General features: G+C 44.7%; 1 protein-coding gene across 1 annotated transcript in view; it reads right to left on the reverse strand.

Annotated features, from left to right (window-relative positions):
• The window catches only part of DNAH7 (dynein axonemal heavy chain 7), a 438794-nt gene that overhangs the window by 5751 nt on the left and 409844 nt on the right, over positions 1-23199 (reverse strand). The window contains exons 63-64 of the mRNA XM_040357086.1: positions 20958-21135; positions 13221-13324 (exon numbers count right to left, since the gene is read on the reverse strand). Of these exons, the coding sequence (XP_040213020.1) occupies positions 13221-13324; positions 20958-21135 (282 nt within the window). The remainder of the gene's footprint in view (positions 1-13220; positions 13325-20957; positions 21136-23199) is intronic.

The raw sequence follows: 23199 nt of genomic DNA on the forward strand, positions 1-23199 counted from the left end.
AGTTGGAGCCCAGGAATGAGCCCGCTGCAAAGTATTGCATCAAAAATTGTAATTACACGCCCCTGTTAAACAGGGGCAGAAAAATTGGGCCTTAGACACTGGTGGCGGTGCCCAGAACCAAAAAATTTCTTACAAGCTATCAGCATGATCATTGAGGAGGAAAAGGATAGTCACTCAGCATCAGCATAGGCAGTCTTGAAGGGATCTGACATTTCAAAAAAAAATATTCAGTTACATCAGCATCAGATGCTTGGTAGCTGGTAGTGATCCAAGCCTGATTCATTTTTATGAAGGTCAGTCGATCGACCGAGTCAGTGAAGAGGCACACCCTGTGATCGGTCACAAAGCATCCAGCAGCACTGAAAGAACGCTGGATGTAGGACAAGCCAGTAGCTCAATTGCGTACTGTGCAAGCTCTGGCCAGTGATCCATCCTCAAGACCCAGTAAGCCAGAGGATTTTTGGTGGGAAAGGTGTCCAAGTCTGATATTGCCCATAGGTATTCCCGCACCATGTAAAACAGACGCTGGCGATGGTTGCTGGAACCGGTCATACCTTGGGGCTGCGGACTAAAAAATTGTCTGAACGCATCAGTCAGACGGCCACCTTCTCCACCGCTCCTTCTGTGACTGACCAAAGCCTCACCAACACATTTGTCCAGGACCAGGATTTTGTAACCTCCCAGTCTCTGGGAACGCGTTGCACAGACCTTTCTGCAAGGCCTCCCGAAGATGTTTCATCTTCTGCTCCCTCTGCAGAATTGATCCCTTGAAGACTGCTTCTGATGCTAAGTGCTAGGCTCCACCTCCATGCTGACACAATCCTCCTCCTCCTCGTCCTCTTCCTGTGTGATAGGCGGGCAAGCAGGAACACTGTCTGGATAGAGGGGGCCTTGAGAGGTAAGGAAGTCCTCCTCTTCCTCCCTCTGTTCTCCCTCAAGCGCCCTGTCCATTATTCCACACAGCGTGTGCTCCAACATGTGAATAAGAGGGACAGTCTCACTGATGCATGCACTGTCACTGCTCACCATCCTCGTGGCCTCCTCAAATGGTGACAGGACAGTGCATGCATCCCTGATCATGGAAATAAAAACAAGCTCCCCTGACCCAGTTCTGCTGCCATATTGGCACAGATACTCATTGATGGCCCTCTGCTGCGTGTGCAGCCGCTGCATGGCCAACGTAGAGTTCCACCTGGTGGGCATGTCACAGATTAGGCGATTCTTGGGCATGTTGTATTCCCTTTTGGAGGTCTGCCAGCCGAGCACTGGCATTATATGACCGTCGGAAATGCACATAGACTTTCCTGGCCTGCTTCAGGACATCCTGTAAGCTGGGTACCTGCCTAAGAACCGCTGCACCACCAAGTTAAGGACATGAGCAAAACAGGGCACATGGGTCAGTTGTCCCTGTCGCAGGGCGGAGAGGAGGCTGGTGCCATTGTCGCAAACCACCATTCCTGGCTTAAGCCGGCATGGCGTCAACCACCTCTGAGCCTGCCCCTGCAGAGCTGACAGAACCTCTGCCTTAGTGTGGCTCCTGTCCCCCAAGCACACCAGCTCAAGCACTGCATGGCATCTCATTGCCTGCATACCTGTGTAGCCCCTTGAACGCCTACAGAGCACCGCTGGTTCTGAGGACACATCAGCACAGGAAGAGGCCACAGAGGAAGAAGAGGAGGGGTTGGAGGAGAGAGGTGTGTCACAATCAGTAGTAGCATTTTGGAGGCGTGGTGGCGGAACAACCTCCAACACTACTGTACCTTGTCCTGCGTCCTTCCAAGCTGCCAGCAGAGTCACCCAATGGGCCGTGAAAGATAGGTAATGTCCCTGGCCTGCTGGACCATGAGTCAGCGGTAATATGCACCTTACCACTGACTGCCCTGTCTAGCGAGGCATCGACATTGCCTTCCACATGCCAGTAGAGAGCCGGAATCGCCTTCCGTGAGAAAAAGTGGCGTTTGGGAACTTGCCACTGAGGTACCGCACATTCCACAAACTCACGGAAGGGGGCAGAATCTACCAACTGAAAAGGCAGCAGTTGAAGTGCTAGCAATTTAGCTAAGCTAGCATTCAACCGCTGGGCATGTGGATGGCTGGGAGAGAACTTCTTTCGGTGCTGAAGCAGCTGGGGCAGGGAAATTTGCCTGGTACAATCTGCCATCGGTATACCGATAGTAGATTGCCTGCATGTACTAGGCTGTGACACATCTAATTATACACCTTCAGTCCTATCAGTACAGGCTTCAGAGAGGACTGAGGGTATAGCTTTGTTCTTTGGCGTGGGTCTTTGAGGTATGCTTGCCAATGAACTGCATGGCAGGTCGACATATGTCTGGTCAAGCATGTGGTGCCCAAGCGGGTGATGTTTTGGCCACGCGAGATACGCTTGAGACATATGTTGCAAATAGCAGCGGTGCGATCTGATGCACTCGTCTCAAAAAAGGCCCACACCAAAGACCTTTTGGAATAACGCTGAGACACAGCAGCGCCCTGCACATGCGTAGCTCTGCGTTGTGATGCAGTCGGTGTGCTGCCCTTAAGCTGGCCCCTGGAGGGCATCCTGCCTCGTTGGAGATGTGTCTGTGCCTCCTCCTCCTCTCTCCTTTCAGGCACCCACGTAGAGTCAGTGACCTCATTATCCCCTCCCTCCCTATCACTGTAGAAAACCTGGCAATATGCTGCAGCTAGAGGGACATGACTGCCAGATTGCTGTCCTTCTTGGGCACCCCCTCTCTCTGGGCTCACGTTACTGCCTTCCTCTAGCTGTGTACCATCATCGGAGCCTTCAAAACGCTGCGCATCCTCATGCAGCATGTACCCAACACTGTGTTCAAACAGTTCGGGGGACTCCTCAGGAGGACATGGTGGGGCTAGGGAAAGAGTGACTGATGCCATTGAGCAGAGGGAAGAGGAGGCCTTGGCAGCTGCTTTGCCAGACAAAGTACCCGGAGCCTGGGTGAGAGGATGAGGAGGATGAGGACGGTTTGGTCATCCACTCTACCAAGTCTTCGACATGTTGCGGCTCAACACAGCCAGCTGCCGAAAAAATGGAGTTACTTACCGGTAACGTCCTTTTCCAGGAGTCTTTCAGGACAGCCACCTTAGAGAGATCCCGGCTCCTCCCCTCACAGGAAACACCGCCTTCCAAAAAATGTATTTAATCCTCATCCTCCCACTGGCCCTTCAGTTTTTCACGAGAACCTCCGGCAAACTGGGAAAACACAAGAACACGTCATGCAAAAAAATCTTTAATCTTACCTGACAGACTTATGTGATGAGTCCTCAGACATCCAATACCTGGGTGGGTACCGGTGCTGACCTGAAAGACTCCTGGAAAAGGACGTTACCGGTAAGTAACTCCATTTTTCCCTGGATCGTCTTTCAGGACAGCCACCTTAGAGAGGATAAGCGAGCACCTTACCTTAGGGTGGGACTACTGCTTGCAGAACTTTACGACCAAAGGCCTGGTCTTTGGATGACAGCAGGTCCAATCTGTAGTGCTTTACAAATGTGCTGAAGCTGGACCACGTTGCAGCCCTACAAATTTGCTCTGGAGAAGCACCAGCCCATTCCGCTTGTGAAGCCACCGCTGCTCTGGTGGAATGTGCCCTGATCCCATCCGGGGCTCCAACCCCCCTATCACATAAGCTTGAACAATAGCTGATTTAAGCCATCTGGCTATAGTTCATCTGGAGGCTCTGGATCCTTTCCTAGCCCCCGAAAATAAAACAAAAAGGGAATCAGACTTCCTAAACTGTCTAGTGCACTCTAAATACTGAAGGATGCACCTCCTAACATCCAAATTATGAAAGGTACGTTCCTGTTCCCTCACAGGATTCGAACAAAAGGTAGGTAAAATAATTTCTTGGCCTCTATGAAATTTTGAAGCCACCTTTGGTAAAAAGGCTAGATCTGTTTTAAAAATTACACGATCCGGAAAAACTTGAAAATAAGGAGCCCTAATAGAGAGGGCTTCGAGTTCACTTACTTGCCTTGCCGTAGTAATTGCCACCAAAAATGCAGTTTTGAGGGTGACTAATTTTAAGGTACAGGACCCCAACGGCCCGAAAGGTTCCCCTGTAAGGGCCTGTAAAACTAAAGAAAGATCCCACACTGGAAAAGAGGAAGTTCTAACTGGCCTCTGTCTGCTTAGAGCTTTAAAGAACCTTACTATCCATGGGTCTATCGCTAGCTGTTTTTCCCAAAAAACGCTCAAAGCTGATTCCTGTCCTTTCAATGTGCTAAGTGCTAAACCTTTGTCTGCCCCCGACTGCAGGAACCTAGCACTGCCACTGAACTGTGTACGCCTCAGCAATGCCTCCTCAGAAGCCAGGCCGCCAGGTTCCACCTGTCCACATGCGGACATTACTAGTATAATAAAAATGCCATAAATATCCCCTATTTTGTAGACGCTATAACTTTTACGCAAACCAATCAATATACGCTTATTGTCATTTTTTTTACAAATGTAGAAGAATACATATTGGCCTAAACGGATGAATTTTTTTTTATAAATTTTTGGGGAGATATTTATTATAGCAAAAAATAAAAAAATATTGCTTTTTTTTCCAAAATTGTTGCTTTTTTTTTGTTTATAGCGCAAAAAATAAAAACCGCAGAGGTGGTCAAATACCACCAAAAGAAAACTCTATTTGTCGGGAAAAAAGGACGTTAATTTTGTTTGGGTACAGCCTCACACATCTGCGCAATTGCCAGTTAAATCGACACAGTGCCGTATCGCAAAAAGTGGCCTGGTCATTAAGGGGGAAAATCTTCCAGTCAGTAAGTGGTTAACCCAGGCTGTCATATACACCCCAACCTGTAATTGGGCGGTGCAAAGAGAAGCAGCACAGTGCTGAACTCATATTTCAGTCACTCTGATTTTTCCTCCTAATCACATGAACTGAATAACTGATTTTGCTGTCTCTTCCTCTCCTGCTCCAGCCTTGTAGTACAGGGGCTACAGGAGACTAATTTCCAGGTCATATTCAGGGATTTGCTTGCATTAAAAAAATAATAAATTTAATTATGTATTATGATTACTGAGCTACAATAATTAGTATTTTATAGCTGCCTAAGCATGAAATATCAGAAACAAAATACCATGCCTTTGATTGGATATCAATACTTACGCTACAAAACAACATCATTCACTAAAGGGTACTACTGTTCTCTACCAATAATCAGACTGATTTAAGATCAATGAAGCTGTCATATCTGGAAAAAAACTGTTCTGGACATCATCATATATCAGAATTAAATATTGTAATTAGGTTGAATATAATCATTCTTCAGACTGAACATCATAATTGCCACTGATGAAATTCTCTTCTGAGTCTGAATGTCATTACTCTTCAGACTGTATATTGTCATTTCTCAAACATCGTCGTACATCAGACTTAATATTACTCTTCCAGTGGAAGAGTTTACCATAAATTTGGTTGATACAGGACCAGTAAATATGTCACTTCATCAGTACGAGTACTCAAGTTTGTATTTATGCATCGCCATTTTACTGGGAATCTGTGTAATGTCTGTACACTTGTCTGTAATTATTACTTGTCTGATGTGGACAATTGTAGGCACCATGCGATGATAACACCCTTTTTTTCAATAGGTACCCAATGTGGACCTGAGCTTAAAAAGTAAAACTTTTCAATCGAGATAGGTAACTTGTGCTCAAGAAGAGCCCTGAAAGATTTACCTGCTGTCTTGAATTCCTCCAAATAACCATCCATACACAGTTTGGCAGTGGGCTGAATAAAATAAATACAAATGGATTCCTCCATCCACAGAAACAAGGTGGATGAAGGAATCCCCTTGGGGAATTGGCTGCAGCTGCTGGTCACTGGAAATTTTTCCAACATGTCAACCTTAAGCATAGTGTGTAGCAGCACTAGATGCCAGGTTCCTGGACAATGCCACCACTCTCTGAAATCTCAAAGCCAGACATTTTCTAGGCACTAAAACGGACTATACACTGATTGAGTTTTGGTCATTTTCTGATGAACCAGAGAAAAGTCTAGCAGTGGATGCATCTATCAGCCAGGGGAGGGCTGGCAGGGGGGGCAGGGTGTAAATCTCCCCCCGGGCTGGTCACACTATGCACAGCCACGGGCCGCCACTACATGGACTCTGATGTAAGGGGGGCCTCTGTGCGGACTCTGATGTAAGGGGGGCCTATGTGCGGACTCTTGTGATCATGAAAAATCTTAGACTGTTTTCCTCGATCCATCACTTTTCCAGGCTCTATGGGCCACTTGACTGGACTTGCCCCCCAGGCCTAAGGCTGCCAGTCCTCCCCTGCTTATTGACCCCATATCTCACTGTAAAGAGGACCAATCGTGCCATATTCCTATTACAAGGGATGTTTACATTTCTTGTAATAGGAATAAAAGTGATCAAAATTTTTTTTTTTTTTAAAGTGTCAAACTAAAAAATAAATAAAGTAAAATTAACAATAAAAAAATATATTTTTTAAAGTGCCTGTTTTTCATTTCTTGCTCAATCATTTTTTATTGGGTATCAAAAAGAAACTGAGCAAAGTGTGCAAACAATGCTGCATCTCAGTGATAATTGTAGAAGTCTTATATAAGAACACACAATTTAATATTTTTTTGTCTGAATATCAAAGATTAATGATAAAATACTTATGTCAATAGTACTGGCTGTATACATGGGCAAAATGTATATGTCAGTCAGTCCAACAGAAGTCAGCCGTTTGGCTGGCTTCTGTAGGACAAGCATGCTATTGCTGAAAAACTAGCAGCCAACCGGCCCCCAATCAGCGCACTCGGCAAATGGCGGAGAGCGATGATTGGAATGTTGTGGCGGGGGGCTGTCCCCTTGTCTGAACACAACAGCTTAGTGGGGGAGATTGCTGTCGGATCGCTAGTACAGTGGCTCCAATTGGAGTTGTCAATTTTTATTTTCGTTTAGCGGGTTTAGTGTGTACCAGGCTTTCGTTTGCACTCAAGAGTGAGTGATCAGCTTCAGTACTGGTTGTCCAATTGAGTCGCACGTGAAGCATCAGTGCATGAGAAGGTAGAGGTAAAAAATTAACTGAGGAAAGAAGGCAAAAAAGAAATAGAAGGGATCAGAAAAAAGGGAAGTAGTAAAGAAGAGACTGAGGGGGGAGTCGGTCACAAGTCCCGGAGATCTGGCATTCAGGAGCATAGTGATAAAGACCGTCTGGGAGGCGAAGATCAAAGTTACATGGAAGACCTGCAGTAGTCCAAGGATCTTTGTCTTTTTTTTTTTTTACGACAAAGTGCAGCATTACTTGTTGTTGACCATCTACTATTGGAGCTGCCTTTTTGTTTGCAGCACACCACTGTATCATTTGAAAAAAAATAACTATGTGTAAAGCTGGCCATAGGTAGAATTTCTAATGAAAATTCTTAGAAAAAGAAGGTTCTAAGAAAGTTAGTGTGTATGTGTTTCTAATCATTAGTGGCTCAAATCAATGTTCAATTTCTTCAACGGCGATGAGAAAATTCAAAGGAGCAGGGTTGAAAATGTTTCTTCTAAGAACACATTTTTAACAATGTATCAAGTAGTTATAGTATGTAGCGGTGAATAGAAGGTGATGATGACTCAATATAAAAAAGACATCAGATGTGCGGATGGTTTTGAGATAAGCTGTGGAAATGGCAGAATTATCCAAAAACAGGGTATCCTATAGAGTAGGCAATGCTTTTGTCAGTGATGCCCTTGATTCCTTAAAGCGGAGTCCGGCCACAATTTCACTTTTTAAATATAAATACCCCTGTAATACACAAGCTTAATGTATTCTAGTAAAGTTAGTCTGTAAACTAAGGTCTGTTTTGTTAGGTTGTTACAGCATTTAGACACTTTATAAAATAGAAATTGACTGGGGCCATCTTAAGTGTGTGCATCATGAAGCCAGACTGTATGACTTCCTGGATTTCAGCCTTGCAAATCTTGCACATGCTCAGTGCTGCACAAGCAGTGTCAGATCAGGTTTCAGCACCTGTGCTGTCCAAGTCATATGATTCTTTGAGACTGGGGAATGCACAGACTCCTGGAAAGTTACACCCACTACATTCCCAGGAGTCTGTGCGGTGTAGGTTAGGAAGGATTAAGCACCTAGGTGCAGGAAGTGGGAAGATTAACTATTCTGCCTAGCAACAACACTTTGAAGGCATCTAAAAAAAAAAAATTTTCGTAAAGGACTAATGACATTTTTTTAAAACTACTGATGTAATGTTATATTTATGGGTGGAACTCCACTTTAAGCTGGTCATAGACTAATAAAAAATAAAATAAAAATAAGATTTTTGTACTCACCGTAAAAACCATTTCTCCAAGTTCATGGACGGACACAGCAGCATCTTGACATAGGAGATTGACTAGAATAATACCCCATAACAGGAGGATAATACCCCATCTGTCAAGATGCTGCTGTGTCCGTCCATGAACGGAAGATATATATATATATATATATATATATATATATATATATATATATATATATATAAATGGTTTCTTCTCTACAGATTACACATAGTGGGGGTATGAATCTCCAGCTGAGGCTAATGTCATATGACAACTGAAGTCAATATCTGACCAGAAATTATATAAATCATGTATAATAATAATAATTATACACTGGGCTGCTTTGATTTTTGGGGTTGGTGTCCGGTGGTAGAGTGCTGATAGCAGGGGAGGACTGGCAGCCTTAGGCCTGGGGGGCAAGTCCAGTCAAGTGGCCCATAGAGCCTGGAAAAGTGATGGATCGAGGAAAACAGTCTAAGATTTTTCATGATCACAAGAGTCCGCACATAGGCCCCCCTTACATCAGAGTCCGCACAGAGGCCCCCCTTACATCAGAGTCCATGTAGTGGCGGCCCGTGGCTGTGCATAGTGTGACCAGCCCGGGGGGAGATTTCCACCCTGCCCCCCCTGCCAGCCCTCCCCTGTCAATAAGACCAAATGTCTCATCTCTAGGCTGGAAAGCCTGAAATATAAATAAGATCTTGGCTTCCCAGCCGAGGCTGCGCCGATTGTTTGAATGCAGAGGTCGGGCATGATGTCATAACACCGCGCCCGGTCTTTGACGATCATAGAGACTCCGCCGACCATCTGGTCTGCCGGAAATCTCTATGGTAAACATCCGGGGCTGGCAGATCCTGTCTTTGACTCACTGGGCCGGATTCAGATACCTGAGCGTATCTGTCCGGCCGGCGTAACGTATCTCCGATACGTTACGCCGCTCTAACTTTGGGCGCAAGTTCTTCATTCAGAAAGAAATTGCGCCCATAGTTAAGGCGGCGTAACGTATGTGTTGCGGCGTAAGGCCGCATAATTCAAATGGGGATGTTGGGGGCGTGTATTATTTAAATCTAACTTGACCCCACGTTTTTGACGTATTTTTTGAACGGCGCATGCGCCGTCCGTAAAATATCCCAGTGTGCATTGCTCTAAATGACGTCGCAAGGACGTCATTGCTTTAGACGTGTACGTAAATTACGTCCAGCCGTATTCGCGAACGACTTACGCAAACTACGTAAAATTTCAAAACTCGGCGCGGGAACGACGGCCATACTTAACATTAGCTACGCCTCATATAGCAGGGGTAACTATACGCTGGAAAAAGCCGAACGCAAACGACGAAAAAAAAAGCGCCGGGCGGTCGTTTGTTTCTGAATCGGCGTAAATACTCATTTGCATATTCCTTGCGTAAAACATACGGAAGCGCCACCTAGCGGCCAGCCTGAAATTGCAGCCTATGATCCGACGGTGTAAGACACTTACACCTGGCGGATCTTAGGGATATCCATGCGTAACTGATTCTCTGAATCAGTCGCATAGATACGACAGTCCGGACTCAGAGATACGACGGCGTATCAGGAGATACGCCGTTGTATCTCTTTCTGAATCCGGCCCACTGATTGTAGCGGTGAGTCGGAAGAAGCACTGGAGGGCAGTGGAAGGAGGGGGACATCCCCTCTCGCCTCCTGTAAGAACGATCAAACGATGGAAAAGCCGCTATGATAGTTCTTATGGTGTAGGGAATCGCCGGCTGAAAAAGCCGATATCTGAATGATGTCTGTAGCTGCAGGCATCATTCAGATATCCCTGAACAAAGTCATGACGGCCGGCCTGTGGGAAGTGGTTAAACCCATCGATTTAATGGTTTCAAAAAAGTTACATTCCTAAAATGCCAGGATTGCTAACTGTCACATTTGCTTATGTCCTCAACCAAACTGTCAAACCATCAAATGGCTGGTGTCATAACTGATCACATGTGCAGCACCATGGCAGTTGCAGATCAAACAGAGGCAGCTTCCTTGGCTGTACAGGATAGAAGGGCTTAATGCCGCTTTAAGGCTGTCAGCATTTCAGTCTCTACAAACTCAGCAGTGCCTAGAAAGAGAGCAACTGAGCATGTGCAGAGCAATGCGACACAGTGTATTACTGAAGTTTAGGCACTTATTTTTAATGTTTTACATATTTGCTATACCTGCAAAAGGAGTCAGCCTGAAGTGATCTAGCAGGACTTCATTTTTGGACTAAAGTTCCACTTTAAGAGAAAGCCTTGCAGCTAGAAGAAAACTTGTTTGCTATATATGGGACAACAGGAAATAGCTAACCTCGAATCAACCATGAAATAAAGATAAAGACAAGTCCCCCCCAAAAAAACAGCAATGGTGTTGTTTTCCAAAAGAACTAGCAATCAGTTTGTTAACTGACCATATTCTCTCCTATACAGTTTGTCAGCTTCCCCTATCCTTTCCCTACAGCATCTTAATAAGGCTTCCCCCTTTAGTGATAAGGTTGGCTTATCAAACAGTCCCATTATTCCCACTTCTAAGCCTGCTGGCCATAGGGCAAAGGCTATACAGTATTCTACGATTTAAAATAGATTATCCCAGGTGAATCTGTACATAAAGTCACAAGGACTGTCAATCTTGAACCTTCAGGACTCTTTGATGATAGCAGCGAATCCAAACCTCTATTCACAGTCAATCAAATTTCTTTCTAGTTCAAGTGTTTGTTAGCCCCCCCCCCCCCCCCCTAAAAAAATCAGATTCTGGTCCTTTAAAGCAGATTACACAGCATAGTGCTTGTGCTGTGTAATCTGCCCCCAGCTAAAAAAAACTCCCTGAACCTGACACTTCCTGTATGCCCACTCTATACTGACCACGATAACCAGGGCTACTCAGCCCTTACCACTGTAGTCAGAGTGCGTCTCTCCGTCATACGCTGCCCTGCTCTCAGCTCTCCTCTCTCCCCCTCACCCCCTCCTTCCTGCCTGTCCGCTCCCTCTCTGTGTCTGTCTCCACACTGTGACCCCTGATGAAAATATTTCTCTGCCAGACCCTATATTAGAGACTGGCATAGCACACTATGTATAAAGAGAAAAGGAGGGCGCACCGACCTTGTGCATTACAAAATATACATTTTTATTAAAAAAGATATACGGCAATAGTCATACTCGCAAACAAATGCGATAAAAAAGACTTGTCAGTACATCAGTAAGTGGAACCGTGCCTTTAGACACCTGCAACCAGGACCACATAATGTGGGGGGGGGGCAGATGCCATCTCAAACGGGCTTAGACTTTATGAGGGAGGTCCCTCTTCCTCAGAGCCAAAGCACACTATGTAAGTCCTTTGTAAAATAGAATGCTATAAATACCTATTTAGAGTTGTCTTTAGGCCAGTCATATGACTCGCAGCCACTTTACAGCTCCGATACATTGCTTCTGTGGGAGGTCACATGATCTCCCCGGCTGACGTCAGTGGGAGATCTAGGCCCCTCCCGCAGAAGCAATGTATCTGCGCTGTTAAGCGACCGCGAGTCATATGACCAGCCTATAGACAACTCTAAAGAGGTATTTAGAACGCTTGTTTTTACAATAGACTTACATAGTGTGGTATGAATGAGATTTTAGATTTAACAAACACTTTAACAGTCCATAAATGTGATTGATGGTTGAACTAAAATGTTTATAATTCAAAATTGTTAAAGTATTGGTATGTTTAGGTAGACACACTAATTTGTTACATGTGCTAATATTAAAATGTGTTTGTAGGCAAAACCTTTTTCCTACTCTATCCAAATTGACAGTAAAATCCTTCTAGGAATCCATTGAGGGATACAGGTTGCTGAGAATTATTAGGGCTATACTAGGAGAAGTGGGCACTAGAACCAAAGAAAACTGGCCTTCAGTTTTCTATGTTCCTAGGCCCAGATTCTCAAAGGCGTTACGACGGCGCAACACCATTTGCGCCGTCGTAACTCCTCATCTGGCCCCGGGTATCTATGCGACTGATTCTTAGAATCAGTTACGCATAGATACCCATTAGATCTGACAGGCGTAAGGCTGTTACGCTGTCAGATCTTAAAAGCAATTTTTTTTTCCCGCCGCTAGGTGTCGCATCGTCGTTTTCCCCGTCGTCTATGCAAATTAGGTAATTACGCGAGATTCCCAAACATACGCGCGGCCGACGCTGAGAATTTACGTCGTTTCCGTAGCGTACGCGACGCGTAAGGTTGCCCCTGCTATTAGGAGGGGGAACCAATGTTAAGTATGGCCGTCGTTCCCGCGTCGAATATAAAAAAAATTACGTCGTTTGCGTAAGACGTCCGTGAATGGTGCTGGACGCCATTTACGTAAACGTCTAAGCAAATGACGTCGGGGCGACGTGATTTAGCGCAATGCACGTCGGGTAATTTACCCGACGGAGCATGCGCAGTACGCTCGGCGCGGGAGCGCGCCTAATTTAAATGGTGCCCGCCCCATTTGAATTGGGCGGGCTTGCGCCGAGCGATTTAACGATACACCGCCGTTTACAGGTAAGTGTTCTGAGAATCAGGCTGTAAACCTGTAAACCACATACGTTACGCTGCCCAGGAGCAACGTAAATGTATGAGAATCTGGGCCCTAGTGTCTATTTCTTATATAGGCAGCAATATAACCCTAGATGGTCTAATTTACATCAAGCTGTGTCCCTCAATGTGCAACAGAGAATTTTTTTTTTAGTTAGGCAGATATTTTTTTAAATGCACCTGAATTTGACCTGATATCAGCCTCCTGCAGTCCCTGGACAGCAGGACTAAAGTGTGAGCGGAAGCAGCATGAGGGGCCAATCAGTTCACACAATGCTAAAGGTACTTTGTTCTTCCACAGCAATCTGATGCATTCAAATGAGAAAAATACACGTGTATTCTCAATAAAACAGGTTACCTACCACAGGTACTGCGTCATAGAGGGTTTTTGGGTAAGATTCTCCTAGCCTCTTTGTTTTTTTGTCCCAACGTGCTCCATCAAGAAACAGTCCGTGAATATAAACACCTGCAATTTAAAATATAGGAAAAAAAAGCAGACTATAAAAGTGCAGCACTAAACAGTGTTTTCAGTTAAACAGACCACATAACATAATCCAGAATCATTTCCTACAGAAATACAAAATAAATAAAAGCTGTGTTTTGCCTAGGGTTGCCACCTGTCCAGGATTCACCCGGACAGTTCGGGTTTGGAATCATGCATCCGGGTTTCACATTGCCTGAAACCCGGACACATTATTAAGACCGGACTATGGGTTCCCAGCAGGGTTGCTGGCTGCAGTTGTCTAAGCTGAGAGTGTATGTTGTCCAAAGCCAGCACTAATAATCCCCCCCAAACACACACACACAGACAGAGGAGGAGAGAAGGCTCAATCTGTACTTCTTCCTCCTGCCCACACTCCAATCCCCAGGGCTGTGCCTTTAGAAAAGAAAAGGGGGCGCCGGAAATTTGAAGTCCAGGAGCCTTGGATACATCTGGTTAAGAGGTGCTGACTGCCAAGGGGTGAGTGAGCTGCCCGTCCATCCCTGTCGGTGACTGAAGTCTCCCCCCTTCTCCCTCCTGCCTCTGAGTGAGTACACTAAGGTAAATCAGGGTTCTCAGAGCACCCCTTACATCAAAGTTCCCCTTTACATCAGAGGCCACAGTGTTCCCCCTTACATCAGAGTCTTCTCCATACATCAGAGTTCTCAGTGTTCCCCCTTACATCAGAGTCCTCTTCGTACATCAGAGTTCTCAGTGTTCCCCCTTACATCTGAGTCCTCTTCGTACATCAGAGTTCTCAGTGTTCTTCATTACATCAGAGTCTTCTTCATACATCAGAGTTCTCAGTGTTCCCCCTTACATCTGAGTCCTCTTTGTACATCAGAGTTCTCAGTGTTCCCCCGTACATCAGAGTTCTCAGTGTTCCCCCTTACATCTGAGTCCTCTTCGTACATCAGAGTTCTCAGTGTTCCCCCTTACAACAGAGTCTACAGAGACCCCCTTACAGTGAAAGGCAACTCTGCAGGTTCAGATGTAAAATGGGAACTCTTGTTATTAACTTCATATGATTAGAAATTTCATTTATTAGCAAAATTTGTGTGTATAAAAAAATTGCTGTGCGACGCTAAAGTGTTCGTGTTTGACTTGAAGAAAAGGTGGCAGCCCTAGTTTTGCCACTTCTCCCCAGAATGTCATAGCTGGTTCAGGCTTAAATAAGGGACACAAAAAATGAACAAACAATATGCATTTTGCAATTCATGATATAATCCTATAGATAAAGTGTAGTGATCACCTACTGGGTGGAAGATAGGTGGCACATAAACCCTCCCCCTTGTGCTATTTTCTTATGGGCACTTGGGGGCGCCAAGCAGTAAATTGCATCAGTGCTTGGGGGATATATCCTCCTTTTGGGAAACCCCTTTGACCCCTTTCATACTGGGGCGTTTTTCAGGCACTTTAGCGTTAAAAAAAGCGCCTGAAAAGCTGCATCTGCAATACCAATGTGAACGCCTGAGTGCTTTCACACTAAAGCGCCTGAAAAACGCCCCAGTGTGAAAGGGGCCTTATACCTCCCCACAAGCTGAAGGGCACATGGGCCGGACAAAACAGCAGGGTGCTGCCCCTTGACATGGGTTTGATGTGTTATTTATTTTTTGGAGGGGTGTATAATTAAACAAGTCCTGGACCTGTGTAAAAAAAACACAGAATTTTGGGTGAATTTATAGTTAATTTCCCGGAGAAACTTTATAAATATACCCATTAGTTGTATCAAAAGACACTGAGCAGGATGCCATGACGATCCATCATAAAAGCAAGGTAACTATAGATTTGTATCAATTGTTTTTGCCTTTATAAGTTTGGAGAAATTGTTAATATAAAGAATACCTACTCCGTAAACCCTGGCAGATTAGGACTGGTGTAAACGTCTGAGCCCACCGTAGCTTGGTAACCTAAACCGGATATAATTAACCCTGTAAGCAGCAGGTGGCAGAGATCACATGGCCTCTTAAATGGCCATTAATATAAGCTTTTAGTATCTACACTCTTCTGTCCATGTGTCAGGGTGACAGACTGCAATGATCTCATGACTCAGATATAGTTGTTGAACCAAAAGTTGGAATGGCGATATGTGGATGGACATATGCATAACTTATATAGATTGGTTGGAAAATATAAAAATATAACCTCAGCAGTGTTACTAATCATTTCTGGCAAGGGTGGCCCTTGGGAATCCTTTGGAATGTGTGGGGGAAATTGTGTGTATGCATACTGTACATACAGTACATACAGTTTTTTCCAGTGGAAATGAGGGGGTACACACCTCCAGCACTGAAAGTATGTACTGGCATTGCAAGGGGGGGCTTGGGCATGCTGGAGACTATATTAATGCAGGCTTATGGAGATCTATTATTGTTTGCGGTTGTAGTGCTGCTGGGGGGACTTAAATTGCTAGGGGAAGCTGCTGTTGAAGGTGGGGGTTATTGTTGCTGGTGGGGGATCTATTGTAGATAGCAGGATCTACTGTTTTGGGGGAGGCCTATTGTTGTTGGCTACTGAAGGGTCTATTGATGCTGGGGTATCTACTGTTTCCAAAGGGGGTCTATTGTTGCTGGGTTGGATCTATTTTTGCTGGTGGGGTATCTTATGTTGCTCCAAAGGGATGGGGGTCATGCTCAGCTTCAGTATGTCACACTATATGTTGGCATTCATGGTTCCCTCAATGAACTGTAACTCCCCAGTGCTGGCAGAACTCATGCAGCCTCAGACCATGACACTCCCACCACCAAGCTTGACTGTAGGCAAGACACACTTTTTTTCAAACTCCTCACCTGGTTGCCACCACACACGCTTGACACCATATGAACCAAATACGTTTATCTTGGTCTCATCAGGCCACAGGACAAGGTTCCAGTAATCCATGTCTTTAGGCTGCTTGTCTTCAACAAACTGTCTGCAGGCTTTCTTGTGCATCATTTTTGGAAGAGTCTTCCCTCTGGGACAACAGCCATGCAGACCAATTTGATGCAGTGTGTGGCATATGGTCTGAGCACACCCCCTCAACCTCTGCAGCAATGCTGACAGCACTCATAGGTCTATTTCCCAAACACAACCTCTGGATATGATGCTGAGCATGTGCACCCAACTTCTTTGGTCGACCATGGTGAGGCCTGTTCTGAGTGGAACATGTCCTGTTAAACCTCTGTATGGCCTTGGCTACCATGCTGCAGCTCAGTTTCAGGATCTTGGCAATTTTCTTATAGCCTAGGCCATCTTTATGTAGAGCAACAATTCTTTTTTTCAGATACTCCCTTGTCATGAGGTGCCATGTTGAACTTCCAGTGACCAGTATTAGAGAGTGAGAGCGATAACACCAAATTGAACACACCTGCTCCCCATTCACACCTGAGACCTAGTAACACTAATGAGTCACATGACACCGGGGAGGGGGAAATGGCTAATTGGGCCCAATTTGGACATTTTCACTTAGGGGTGTACAGATTTTTGTTGACAGCGGTTTAGACATTAATGGCTGCGTGTTGAGTTATTTTGAGGGGACAGCAAATTTACACTGTTATACAAGCTGTACACTCGCTACTTTACATTGTAGCAAAGTGTCATTTCTTCAGTGTTGTCAAATGAAAAGATATAATAAAATATTTACAAAAATGTGAGGGGTGTACTCACTTTTGTGAGACGCTGTAGGTTTCTTTGTTAGGATTATGTTTTACCTAATTAATGAAATGTGGACATACCTCTTTGATTCACTGTATGTTGTTTTAGGATGTAGTATTCTTGATTGCCATAAAATACATTACTAGCATTTAGTATCCAGCAAGACTTAACATTTTTATAGGTGTTTACCTCTCTCGCTTCTAGTGACAGGTTTGCCTGAAGCACACGAGCAAAAGAACCAGGAGGTTTGTGACCTTTGGCATCCATTGTTTAATTTGTCAGACATGTGAAACAGGAAGTTGTTTATTGCAGTTTGTTTCACTGTGTTGTCTTTCAGTTGCAATATGTTTTACTTGATAGGGATGATGCAACAAACATCGGAAATCTGGAGCTATTAGGCTCCTTTCACACAGCGTGGAGTTTGTTCCAATCAGCACGGGATCTGTGAGCAGTTCCTCTGCTGATCAGAGACAGACGGGATGAATGTCGCATCTATGCCTGTTCAGTTTCTGCGGCCAGGTGTAACCAGGCTCTGCTGTCCATTTACATCAGGCTACCTCTGATCAGGTTTGCAAAAACGAAGAAAAATGCAGTTCTTTTCCGTTTTATGTTTTTTTTTCTGGACCTAGACATACCCAGGGGTAGGAGGATGTGGATGGACACAAGTCTGTTTTACATCCACATTTCCATAGGGTTTCATGTACTGTACCTTCAGATGAGGTCCTCTGGAAAAATTGACAGGAGGACCTCATCAAAACACCTGTGTAAAAGGGGGTTTACATAAACGTTTTTTATTTGCTTTTTTTTATCTTCTGACATTACTCTGTTATTTTAATAGTGCTTGGCAGAGCACTGCTATAAAAGAGAATTATGGCCAAATCTTTTTTGACCCTACTTCTCTTGTGGGTCAAAAAAGTCTACATACTTGCGCTCTCCTGTGACACAAAATCAGCTGACAGAAGGTTAAAGTCTGCTGTCGGCTAACGTCAAGGAGCCAAGCACACGGATGAATGATTGGCAGCTGGTTTAGCCTCTCAGTTCTCCACTGAGAGCTTGAGCCATCTGCTTCTGCCCCCACCACAGCAGCTAGGGATGAGCCGAACACCCACTGGTTCGGTTCGCACCAGAACATGCGAACAGGCAAAAAAAAATTTCGAACGCGCGAACACCGTTAAAGTCTATGGGACACGAGCATGAAAAGTGCTAATTTTGAAGGTTAATATGCAAGTTATTGTCATAAAAAGGGTTTGGAGACCCGGGTCCTGCCCCAGGGGACCGTTTTTTCAGAAGCAGTGATTTTAATAATGCTTAAAGTGAAACAATAAAAGTGAAATATTCCAAATTGCGCATGTTTCCCATGTTTAGAATTGTCCCTGCACAAAATGTCATTTCTAAAGGAAAAAAAAAGTAATTTAAAACTACTCGCGGTTATTCATGAATTGTCGGGTCCCGGCAATACAGATCAAAGTAATTTTAAAAAATGGCAGGGGTTTCCCCCCCCCAGTCCATTACCAGGCCCTTTGGGTCTGGTATAGATATTAAGGGGAACCCCGAACTAAAAAAAAAAAAGAAGCATGGGGTCCCCCCCAAATTCCATAACAGGCCCTTCAGGTCTGGTATAGATATTAAGGGGAACCCCACGGCATTTAAATAAAAATGGCATGGGGTTCCCCGCATAAATCCATACCAGACCTGATTTTAAGTAGAACCCTGCACCAAAATAAAAAAAAATGCCGTGGGGTCCCCCCAAAAATCCATACCAGACCCTTATCCGAGCACGCAACCTGGCAGACCGCTGGAAAAGAGGGGGGCAAGAGAGCGAACCGTACCAGGCCACATGCCCTCAACATGTGAAGGATGTCTCCATGTTGATGGAGACAAGGGCCTCATCCCCACAACTCTTCGATGGTTGTGGGGGTCTGCGGGTGGGGAGGCTTATCGAAATCTGGAAGCCCCCTTTAACAACCTATGTGAATTGGTAACCGGGTACATTGTACCCCTACCATTTCACAAAAGAAAGTGTCAAAAATGTTAAAAACCACACAGACACATTTGGGAAAAGACCTTTATTAAAAATAAAAAAAACATTCCAGCGATGTAATCTGTCCCGCAGTGATCCGATGTCCAGCAATGATCCAGTCACCACTCCACACGAAACCCCCATGACGCGTAAGAGGGGGCGGGGTCACCCGCCCACGTCATTGGGTAACCCCCGCTTGCCAGAGAAAGCCGGGGTTACCCAATGACGTAGGCGGGTGACCCCATTCAGGAGGGGGGCACTCTTTCGTCCCCCCTCTTTTCCTGCGGCCTGCCAGGTTGCGTGCTCGAATAAGGGTCTGGTATGGATTTTTAGGGGGGACCCCACGCCATTTTTTTTCAATTTTGGTGTGGGGTTCCGATTAAAATCCATACCAGAGCTGAAGGGCCTGATATGGAATTTGGGGGGGGACCCCCACACTTTTTTTTGGTTTGAGGTTCATGCAGTTTTTTTTCATGACTTTTCATGACTTTTGATCTGGATCATCTTTTGTTCTCTGAATTTCAAATTGAGAAGTTTATATGGGTTTAAACTGTAACTTATTGGGGGTCATTTACTAAAGGCAAATCCACTTTGCCCTACAAATGCAAGCTACAAGTACAAAGTGCACCTGAAATTGCACTGAAAGTGCACTTGGAAGTGCAGTCGCTGTAGACCTGAGGGGGACATGCAAGGAAAATAAAAAACAGCATTTTAGCTTGCACATGATTGGATAATAAAATCAGCAGAGCTTCCCCTCATTTTAGATCTACCCCTCAGATTTACAACGACTGCACTTCCAAGTGCACTTTCAGTGCAATTTCAAGTGCACTTTGCACTTGTAAGGGCAGATCCACAGAGCCAGTACGCCGGCGTATCTATTGATACGCCGGCTTACTTTCAAATTCCCCGCGTCGTATCTTTGGTTTGAATCCTCAAACCAAGATACGACGGCATCTGGGATAGATCCGACAGGCGTATGGCTTCGTACGCCTTCGGATCTTAGATGCAATACTTCGGCGTCCGCTGGGTGGAGTTCTCATCGTTTTCCGCGTCAAGTATGCAAATTAGCTATTTCCGACGATCCACAAATGTACGCGCGGCCGTCGCATTCTCTTACGTCGTCTCTAGTCGGCTTTTTCCGGCGTATTGTTAAAGCTGGTGTTTTGCGGCGTATAGTTAGACTTGCCATGTTAAATATGGCCGTCGTTCCCGCGTTTATTTTTAATTTTAAATTTTTGGGCCGTAAGTTGTCCGTGAATCGGGATGGACGTAATTCACGTCTATGTTAAAAAATATGACGTCCTTGCAACGTCATTTAGCGCAATGCACGGCGGGAAATTTAGGGACGGCGCATGCGCAGTTCATTCTGCCCGGGGACGCGCTTCATTTAAATGAAACACGCCCCCTACTCGCCGATTTGAATTAGGCGCCCTTACGCCGCGAGAGATAGACTACGCCGCCGTAACTTGCGTGAATTCTTTGAGGATTCGAAGTTTAAAAAAGTAAGTTACAGCGGCGTAGCGTATCTCCCATACGCTGCGCCGGTGCAGATCTCTGTGGATCTGCCCCCTTGTTTGCACTTGTAGTGCAAAGTGGATTTGCCTTTTCGTAAATAACCCCCTATTGTGTTTCAAACATTTTCATAAAAGATAGTCTAGCAATTGAGCAATTGTCCACTATACTGTACACATACACAAGCATTTTATCTATCTATCTATCTATCTATCTATCTATCTATCTATCTATCTATCTATCTATCTATCTATCTATCTATATCAAATAATAAAAATAATAATAATAATAATAATACACAGTACCAAAGTACCAAACATTCTGCAGACACACACGACACACACAGACACACACGATACCTAGAGCAGGCAACAAAGTTCTTGAAAAGTCAGCCAGCAAGTTTTGAAGCTTTTATCCCGTACTCGCCAATGTATAAAAGCAGCAATGACTTACCGTCCTCGGGCGCATGTTTGTATTCTTTATCTTCTAAAACTTCAAAGTCAAAACCCAGCAAGTCAATTGGAATTGTGTATTTGCGAGCATAATTCTGCTGAGCACCTGTCAGAAATGCTTGTGTGAAGAAAAAGCCTGACAGCCAAAACATGGGGGGAGTTCCATTTTCATACCAATCCTGTATTAACAAAAAAAAAAAAGTACACAGATTTGGTAATCTTATATTTTTGTTGGTATATAATGCGTAGACAGGAATGTACACATTCATGCTGTCAAGTGTCAGTCATTTATGTAAAATAATGCATAAATAACAATAATAATGTATAATACAATAATGTGGAAGGGAGTCTAGGCACAGACCACCTTTAGAGATCACAGATGATACAAGAGACTGCTGGAAACTGCAGCCATGTTAAGAGGTTGTTGGCAGGTTTTCCTAGAGACTGCATTAAACAGCTAGGCTCATGTCACGTTGGCAATTCTGTAGTGACGTTATAGCAGCCGCAGAATCACTCTCTTCAGTGTTTTTGTTGCTGGAAAAAATGAATTGCACTCAATGAAAGGTCTATGTTGCTAAAATTCCAATGATGTGTAGCTCAGTTGCTGAGGAATTCCCTACTTGCAATGTTTGGCGCTAAAGAGAGAATCACCTATCTTCAGTGTTCAGCACTGCAAGTGCACTTGGAAGTGCAGTCGCTGTAGATCTGAGGGGAAGATCTGAAATGGGGGGAAGCTCTGCTGATTTTATCATCCAATCATCTGCAAGCTAAAATTATGTTTTTTATTTTCCTTGCATGTCCCCCTCGGATTTACAGCGACTGCACTTCCAAGTGCACTTGTAGTGCAAAGTGGATTTGCCTTTCCTAAATAACCCCCAGAGACTCAATTTTATTATTGTTATACACAATTATAACCCCTTCAGCTCTGAAAGGTTTACCCCTTCATGACCAGGCCATTTTTGCAATATGGCACTGCATTACAATTGACAATTGCGCGGTCGTGCGACACTGTACCCAAATATAATTTTTGTCTTTTTTTTATCTCTCAAATCGAGCTTTTGGTGGTATTTGATCACCTCTGCAGGTTTTTTTTTTTTTTGGCGCTATAAACAAAAAAGGCAGACCATTAAAAAAAAGATATTATTAAAATCGAATTTCTTCAACAATTTAGGCCAACATTTATTGGTTTGCGCGAAAGTAATATGGGACATATTTATGGAAGTTTTTTTATTTTTTATTTGTAATGGTGGCAATCAGCGACTTATATCGGGACTGCGATATTGCGGCAGACAAATCGGACAACAAACTGACCCTTTTTTGGGAACCAGTAAAACCAGTACAGTAATCGGTGCTAAAAATATGCACTGACACTGTACTAATGACATTGGCAGGGAAGGGGTTAACATATATGGCAATCAAGGGGTAAAATGTGTGGCAAACATGTGTACTGTGTGTGCTGTTTTTTACTAAGCAATGTGCTGTTTTTCACTTCCTGCATTCTACCAAAGCCAATCATCAGGTGCCAGCGACCAGCAGCTTCTGATTGGTTGGTGCTGCAGCCGATCACAGCACAGCCAGGGCCTGCTCTCTACCCCTGTGTGCGGATCACATACTAGGTAGGTACGTGATCTGACGGAGAGTGGCCACCCTGCTGCAGTATATGTATGGTGGGTGGTCTGCAAGCAGTTAAAGATGTCTTGCTTCAACAGACATTCTCACAGAAACATAGATATCTAGGCATGAGGACCATCTTACTGAGCGGGTCTGTACACTGCACATGCACATATTACCACTAGCAGTGGGGCTTGGGCCTGAGTGGGCCTCTCCAGACTCAGCTGGGCTGTCATCTGAGCCTTTCTGAGTGATTACTGCAAAATGTCAGCGGCTCCACCACCACCCACCGCCCCAGCTAGGACTCCATGGCTGGGAGTGGGTGCACAGTGAACTGTGCTGTCTGTGGTTGTCTTTGCTATCCTGATACTCAATATCTCACTTACACAAATCAGAATTTAGAGTGAGCAGCGCAGGATATGGAAGAGTCCAATATATTTTTTGCCTGCCTCCTTGTGATGTTACCAATCGCTGCTGTGCCTGTGCAAACACACACACACTAGAGCAGTGGTTTTCAACCTGGGGGTCAAATAACGATTTGCCAGGGGTCACTGAATCCTGGGCTGTTTCTGAAGCCCGCAGCACTCACAGCCTTTTTGCAGCCGCTCAGCAGGGCAGTCCATGGAGCATGT

Source organism: Rana temporaria, chromosome 6, assembly GCF_905171775.1.
Source record: "Rana temporaria chromosome 6, aRanTem1.1, whole genome shotgun sequence".
NCBI lineage: Eukaryota > Metazoa > Chordata > Amphibia > Anura > Ranidae > Rana > Rana temporaria.